At 36.9% G+C, this 8480-nt stretch overlaps 1 protein-coding gene across 3 annotated transcripts; it reads left to right on the top strand.

Moving 5' to 3' along the window:
* Positions 1-568: 568 nt before the first annotated feature.
* On the top strand, positions 569-6852 carry LOC112167514. 3 transcript variants are annotated; one of them, XM_024304532.2, is made up of 5 exons: positions 569-752; positions 1998-4014; positions 5834-5893; positions 5994-6268; positions 6440-6852. In XM_024304532.2, exon 2 carries the CDS (start codon positions 2022-2024, stop codon positions 3933-3935), a length of 1914 nt encoding a protein of 637 aa, XP_024160300.1. In that variant the 5' UTR covers positions 569-752; positions 1998-2021; the 3' UTR covers positions 3936-4014; positions 5834-5893; positions 5994-6268; positions 6440-6852. The 3 variants fall into 3 exon arrangements, with proteins under 3 accessions (XP_024160300.1, XP_024160299.1, XP_040363119.1); XM_024304531.2 differs by having other exon boundaries at positions 5994-6852; XM_040507185.1 differs by having other exon boundaries at positions 5659-5893; positions 5994-6852.
* Positions 6853-8480: the final 1628 nt, after the last annotated feature.

Genomic DNA, 8480 nt, shown 5'->3' with positions numbered 1-8480 from the left:
TCGTAAAGTTTTCAATTAATGTGATCAAATTGCGTCTGACAATTCATAATCATGACAAAACAAAAAACAAAAAAAAACAAAAAAAACTTATGCAAAGTAATAAAATTAACATCTCACAGTCATAAGTATGTATTTACTTCTGAGGCAAAAAAAAAAAAACAAACACACCATAACCACAAAATGTGTAATTTAAAAAAAAAAAAAAAAACCACAAAATGTGTAAGTTAGATATGAGAGATTTTTAGTACACTGACCTTAGATTAGTCATGAGGGCTGTTAATTCCGATATGACCTAATAACGATTCGAAACCCACCCGAAATAAAACAAGTTAAACCCTCACGATTACAAAACGAGTTATTTGTATATCAACCCGCTAAGACCCAATAATAAACAGGTCATTTGCATGTCAACCTGCAGACACAAAATAAACTCACGTAGCTCGTTTAATAAACTCATGTAGCCCGTCTATAGTGACACATTTAATGCGTTGATACAATACAAACCCAACACAACTCAACTCATTACAACGGTGAAGTTAGAAAATGGTTTTTGAGAAAAGCTAGAAAAAGAAAAAGAAAAAGAGAGAGAACAATAATATATTACAAAGGCAGAAACGGATCAGTTTGAGAAACGGATCGCATTTTCTCTGCACTTAAAACGAGTTGACCCAGAAACCCTACGAAAGAAACGCCAGGTTTCGATACGCTCGAATCTGCCCCGCCAAAAACAAAAAGCCCGCTCATCATTTCAGGTAAACTAGTTGCACTTCATTTTGCCTCTCTTCAGCAAACAGTTCATGTATTTCATTGCTGTCTAATCTGCCATAGTCTCACTTTCTATAATGGAAGTAGCAGCATTATTTTGCAGAGTGAATCATATTGGACTTTGTTCTAGACTTCTGGTATCGAAGAAGAACTCTGGGTTATGTTATATTTATTAAAAAATGAAAACCCAAGTGGCTTCTGCTTGCAGAATTTGCATTCCACTGTTATTTCTGTACATTTACTAATTACATATTTCAACAACTGAACTGGTAAACAGTTAGTTAAGTGATTGACAAGAAGCGTTTTTCTTGAGTAATGAAGACAGAATAAGTACAAGGTCCTTATTTGAAATAATACTGGAGGTTACCAGAAACCTTAATTCATGGGTAGCTCAGGATTATATGTAGTCATATATAAGAAGAGTGGAACATGTTGTTATCTCAATTCATGATATGTATATTTTCCTTTTTCGATTGATATTTCTAGCTTTGGCTATTGTTCAGCTATGTGATTACTTGTATTCGAATGGCATTGTTGGATTAATCACATTGCATTAAACATAGCATTGTGTCGACTGGAGTTGTAAATTGGAAGTAAAAGGAATTCAGTTGAAATGGGATGTGCTGAGTGAGAGAAGCAATCCTATGTTTTTATAGGAGTAGGTACATATAGTTGTTGCAATTGTCATTCTGTAGAATCTGATAGTGGTTCTTGATACTAAGGTTTGGGGGTTACATTTCACCTCTTGAAGTTTAAAATTGGGTTCAAAGCAATGAAAAAGGTCAAGGACAGGCACCTGGGAAAAGAAAAGGAGCTAGAGCTGACTTTAACCAGTTTGCTCACCTTCATGCATAGTGACTAGTGGGATGGTGCTATAATGGCTGATTGAAAGCATGAAGTGTCGACTATAAATGTTCCTTGAGACTAGAGTTTTATTATCAACATCTGGTTTGTTCTCTTTAGTTTTGTAAAGTAAACAACCAGGTGGTTTACTATCTTGAGCAGCTGTCATGTAGGACATCGTGAAAGGTGGTTATTTGTTCAAATGATCACAAGGGTCAAATACATCTCATTACTAGTATTGCATTCTTATTTGACAACATTCAGAAAAAATTGAATTTCATATTATATGCCAACATAGGTATGTGGATGATGGAATTTTATTTTTGGTATACCCTTGATGACTGGCTTAACCTTTATCGTTATTCAATTGTCAATTTGTCCATATGCAGTTGTCACCAACCAAGCTTGAAAGAATGTCATCAGAATCTGAGAAGTGGGGATGGCAGCATGTTAGCATATTTGGTAGGTTTGACAAAGGGAGTGGTACCAAAAGGTGGAGATGCAACCACTGTAACCTACGGTACAATGGATCTTATTCACGTGTTAGAGCCCACCTACTTGGGTTTACTGGTGTTGGTATTAAAAGCTGCCCAGCAATAGATGGGTCTTTAAGAGAAGCATTTCATATCTTAGAGGAAGAACGCTTAACTCGTAAGAAGAAATTAACTTCTGGGAGTGCAAAGCCTAGCAAGCGCATTCGGATTTCACGATCAACTCTTCCCGACACCACTAAAGAAGATATGGATGAAATAGTAGCTAGATTTTTCTATGTTCATGCTTTGAGTGTCAATGCTGCCAACTCTCCATACTTTCTTGACATGGTAAAAGCAATTGGTTGTTTTGGTCCTGGATATGAACCCCCATCAGTAGATGAGCTTTCTGATTCTTTTTTAAGTAGAGAGAGAGGAAGGATAGAGAAATCTTTGGCTCTAGTTAGGGAGTCTTGGCCTCACACGGGATGCACAATATTGTGTGTTGGTTGCTTAGAAAGCATGCTGGGTTGCTTCCACATCAATATATTCATCTCCAATCCAAGAGGACTTATGTATCTAAAAGCAGTAGATATAGATGACATTGACGGAGCAGACAATGTATTTTCAGGTGTCCTTGGTGATATTATCATGGAAGTTGGGCCCAGAAATGTGCTGCAGATAATCTCTCATCTAGATGACACTAGTAAATTATCTGATTCACTTATGTTGTCAAGTTTTCCTCATATATTTTGGTCTCCTTGCACTTCAAACTCTATATGCATGTTGATGGAAGAAATAGCAGAGATGGATTTGTTAAAACCTGTTGTCCTATGTGCTAAGGAAATTAAGCATTGCATTACTACATACCAGCAGTTTTCTCCATGTAGTTTCAATCAAAATATGGAGGGAAGCTCTGATCCACCATCTATGAAGTTTGCACCTTCCTTCTGCATTGTCCAGAGGATTTTTGAGCTCAAGCGACTGCTTCAAGAGTTAGTTAATAGTGAAGGGTGGAAGCAATGGAAGATTAGTAATCCAGATGACATTTTAAGTATTGAAGAAGCCATTTTAAGGGATGATTTCTGGAGCGATGCATATTTGCTGTTGCAATTGTTTGAGCCATTCGTAAGATTGATTGCTACCCTTAATGTTGAAAAACTTGTCATGGGTGATGTTTGTGATTGGCGGGTGCAGGCTCTTGAAGCTTTGAGGAATAAGGGTATTGATGAAGGCACAGTAAAACAATTGGAAGAGCTGATAGAGAACAGATGGGATGTGTTATTTTCTCCACTTCATGCAACTGGTTACTTACTGAATCCTCGGTACCATGGAAAAGGTCAAACCAAAGATAAAGTTGTGATGAGGGGTTGGAAAGCCACCTTAGAAAGATACGAGTCTGAAAGTGCAAACAGGCGGGGTCTTAGAGAACAGCTCAGCTCTTACTGGCGGCTGGAGGGATCCTTGGGAGATGAAGATGCTGTCGATTGTAGGGATAAAATGGACCCAGTTGTATGGTGGGAGAACTTTGGTTTCGAAACACCTGAATTGCAGACACTAGCTATAAAAGTTTTGAGTCAGGTTTCAAGCATTGCAATGTGTCAAGAGGTCTGTCAAGAATATGACTTTCCTGGTCCAGAAACATCCAACAGAATGAGAGTGGAGAGAGTGGAGGATCTCGTCTTTGTCAGAAACAACCTCAGACTCAATAGCCAAAGAAATGGGATCTCAAACTCCTTTTCTGGTGCAAAAAATGCTATTTTATGCTCTCCATCTGAAGCCAAGACATGGGATGATTCTCATATTGATCAAACTAAGGTTACTTATAGCCAAAGTATTCATGACAAAATGTGCTAGTTTTCATCAGTTCCTACGGTAGATACATTGGAGCCACTTACGATTGGGGTGACATTCTGCAAAGTTCAGCTGTTATAAGGTATTTTACATCTCTTATTAAAGAATTATTTGTACCATATGAATAGGAGTGAAAAACAAAAATATATCAGTCTATGATGGTTCTATTTGTGCATAGTGTTTGGATGCTTAAAATGAGAAAGAGGTATGAGTACCTGGAGTTATGTGATTCATTAATTGGGCAATGTTATATGCAGTCCCAGAGAGTCATCATGCATTGCACTCCTGTTAGTTGTGAAAATAATTAGATATTGCGTTTGGAGTGCAGAAGAACTTTTTGGGAGTGTGACTAGTGACTACTTTTCTTTTTGCTTTTTTTTTTTCCTGAAAAGAATTACCTTTTAATGTAGTAATGGAGCATATTATCTGGATCAATGGTCCAATGTCATCTGACTTTTAGCCTCACCAAGTGTGGATTTTTTTTTTTTTTTGGGCTAATAGGTAAGGCTTAGAATTTCCAACTTTTCTGGTTCTTTATAGACAAGTTTCTAGCTAAAGGAAAAGAGACATCCCTTACATCGTATTACGTAACTACAATATCTTGACTCCCTATAGACATGCAATTTTTCTTATATCCTGTTTGTTACAAATATGCCTCTTTTCCAGATCTATTTTTTTTTCCCTTTTCTTTTTTTGTGGTTGAATTTCCAGACCTTTTTGCCTGCATACACAGAAAGTTAGGAATTAATAAGCTAGTATATCATCTGTAACTATGAGGAAAGAAGTTACCACAACATTTGCATCATCTATATGTCGTTAATGTGTAACAATGTGGTCATAGTCATCCTTGTGTGTGTACAAAATTGTTAGCCTTTTGTTGTGAGTTCTATATTAGCCATTGATGTGAGTACCATCATATGATGAAAATAACATTTTTGGGGGAGGAGGAACACAAATAAGTTCATAAGATTTTACGTTTGCCTATCACTCAATATTGCTCATTTTTACAGCCCATGTATATTACTCCTGGTCATGAGTAATTAGAAATCTAAAATGTGGAAAGCACCTGAATTTATGTGATGGGAATTTCTGATTTCCATCTTAGATCAGGGAGTATGGGATATGTGTTAGTTATCAATTTATCATATGTGCATATGAACACAACAAAGAAGCTCCTTAAATTATGGAAAGAATTTCCTAAAGTAGCATGATGAATATCCTATCTTTGATGTGTCATATATACACAACAGGAATGAGGGAAAGTAGGTAATATGCATACACAGGACTAGCTACTAGAACTCAAAATTACTAGCTGTTATCTGCAAGGAGTCTCTTTTATGGTTTATCATCAGGACTTTCACCTTATGTGATGAATTAAAGGACTTTGTATGGAGAGCCTAATAAGTTAAGCAGAAATTTTTCATAGTAAAGTGGATCTCCTTGTTTCCAGTGATCATAAATCATTATGAAGTTAATTTCTTTGAACAGATTACTCGCTATAACAATAAAGTCCGGAACTGTTGCACCTTTGAGATAATCATGGGTTTTTATAGGTAGGCTATTGTCATATTTTCAGCAGTCGAAGTTGGTAGGCGTGTTACATTACATAACAATATTGTTGGAAAAATGCATAGCAATGATGCAAATATAGTTCAAAGTTTCATTATTAGCTGCTTTTAGTTTCTAGATTTTTTTAACTTCTCTCTGATGAACATAATTTGCTCAGCAAGTTGCTTTGCTTTGCCTGGAATGAGGCTGCAACTGGTGTACAGATATTTTCTTGCAACTGTAGAGATATCTTCTCATATATCCTTATAGAGTCATATCTGTTGTTTTCTAAGATGTAGGATAGTTGGACTGTTATGATCGGATATATTATGCTGGGATTTTAAAATTTTCAGGTTTTTGTGTGGCTTTGCTCTCTCTGTGCAACTTCTGGACTTCGGCTGTACAGATGCTTGGTAAGTTGTGTAGGAAAGGAGATTTGTAAATAACTTCACAGACCTATTAATTTTCCCTGGAAGTGCATTTATCTCACCAGCTTTGTACAATTGTGCACAGATGCATCTGTGATCTTGTGTTAAAGAGAGACGACAATAACCATCCCACCACATTAAAAAGACCGTGAGTTGAAAAAGCAGAACATCCAAGGCAGCATCAGTAGTACAGGTGCGAAGAAAGTGCTGAAGTAAGTTGGAGATAAAATTCAAGGAGTGGCGATAAATCTGACTTTTAACAAATGGAAAAGCTATCGTTGCACTCAATGGTGACATCGTCATTGAACCCTCCCAGCTAGTGGATAGAGATGAACCAAGGTTTTGGAAAGAAGCATCAATGTAAGTGTGGTTATGGTTTCTGTTGTTGGAGTGTAAATGGATTTAATTTTCTATAAATGGGATATATTCCTTGGTGGTGTTTAAGAATTGGAGAGGATTGGCCTGGTGGTTGGTTTAGCTTGAGATAATCTCAGAGAGCTGTATTGAACTGAAACTGATTGAACTGCTCAGGGTATCTTCGAGGAACTTGCCAGTAGCTGTTGGAAGTGTATTGGCTTTTGGTTTCACTGCTTGAACAAACATCTACTAGACTTCTGGCCTCTGCTTCTCGATGAAGAAGCTGGCTAACTCAATGCATGGAATTTTCATTGTGATGCTCTGATCTCCATGCCCTGCCTCTGCTGCTGTGTCCCAAGTTCCCTTTCTAGCTGCTAGATTGGGGGTGTAATCACACAATTAATGGAGACTAATTAGTCTACTAAATTAAATTAGTACCAAGAGAAGGAAATGAGCGTGGAATTTTATTGAAGGCTGCTTCAAGAATGTCATTTCTGAAAATGTTGTAAAATTGGTCAAAGTTTTGAGAACCAGAATGAGTGCTAAAACCAGAATAGAGGTGACCAAATTATTCTCTGGATAAAAAATAGCTTTTACCTCCCTTAAAAAAAAATAAAAAAATAAAATAAAAGTTATTACTTTCATCATTGGGTTAAAGGATTAAACCAAACCAGGCCCATCAGATCCTGATTACAAGTGCAGACCATTCTTTTTTCATTTGGCAAAATATTTAATCACATCCCTCTAGGTAAAACCTAGTGACAAGAATCATAAAATGTGAAAACCACCTGAATTCAAGTGATGTGACATTTTTGATTTCTCAGCAAAATCAGGGAGCATGGGAAATGGATCCATAATTTAATCATCACGGCATACTTTACTGGGTACAAGTACAGAACTCAGCATCGTTCAGACCAGGGCACTTATCCATGAATCATGGCATAAATCAGTGTATACATTTCCTATGTTTACTAACACTGTTTATGTTCTTGGACTGAGTATACATATAATTGTATATACGAGCTAGTGGGAAAGAAAAAGAGGTAACCGCAGACTATAATAGTATCTACTTTACGTAGAAATCAAGCAAAAGCAGAATCGGCTGGTAGTATGTGGTCAAGCTAGAAGAGCAAAAAATGCAATTTGTTAAAGATTGAAAAGTGGTGCCATTAGAGAGTCAAGCTCAAGATATTAGTAGATTGTGGCCACACCAGAAACAATTGCTGAGGATAAAGCATGCTGAGACCGAATCTGCCACAACTTTTCAAGGAAAGAAAAAGCATGCACTAATTCTATATCAGAAGTTGGTAAAATAGAAGAATAAAGAAAAAAGTTACTTGAATTATCAAAAGAATTGCCAAAAGGAAGCACGCAATAGTCTATGATATACTAGTCTTGCACACAAAGATGAGTGGAAGTGAAAGGGGCATATTGCATATGGCTATAGGACAGTACATGGTTATACTTGTCTGTTATGACCTAAGGTAATTTTAACCTTATCTATAATCAACTTCTAGATCAATAATGCAATCTAGCACCGACAATAACTGAATAGGCAAAGACCAGTAGGTTGCATATAATATAGCACATGGGACGCTCGCTTTGGATAGTTCAAATTCCTCTCGAGCTTGCAATCTTGCGTGAGGTGTTAGCTTATCAAAATTATGCACATACCATTTCATGAGATAATGCATGTAGTTGGTATGATGCAATTGCATCATCATAATATACACATATAAGTATACATATGGGTGGTGACAGAATTTTTTCAACTTCTCGCACACTATGCATGTGGGGTTAATAAATAAAGAGAAAATGTTACAAACAGTACCCGAACTAAGGCTCATTCTTAACTTCAGTACTCGACTATGCAAAACTATCACTTTGGTACCCCAAGTTTGAAGTCTGACCCAAGAATGGTACACGTCGTCCATCACGGCGTTAACTAACTAACCACATGACATATTTTGAGGGCCCTCATGGTTTGCCACGTAACAAAGACTTAACGCTATGATGGACGACGTGTACCATTCTTGGGTCGAGCTTCAAACTTGGGGTACCAAAGTGATAGTTTTGCATAGTCGGGTACTGAAATTAGGAGTCGACCTTAGTTCGGATACTGTTTGAAATATTTTCTCATAAATAAAAGACTTAGATTACAAACAAGAGAGAGGGTAAAAAATTGTGCATAGTAGGCAGTCGCCTGTAGAGAAAT

This window comes from Rosa chinensis, chromosome 5 (genome assembly GCF_002994745.2).
Source record: "Rosa chinensis cultivar Old Blush chromosome 5, RchiOBHm-V2, whole genome shotgun sequence".
Taxonomy (NCBI): domain Eukaryota; kingdom Viridiplantae; phylum Streptophyta; class Magnoliopsida; order Rosales; family Rosaceae; genus Rosa; species Rosa chinensis.
The sequence above is the reverse complement of the archived record's forward strand: the minus strand, read 5'-3'. Positions and strand labels throughout refer to the sequence as shown.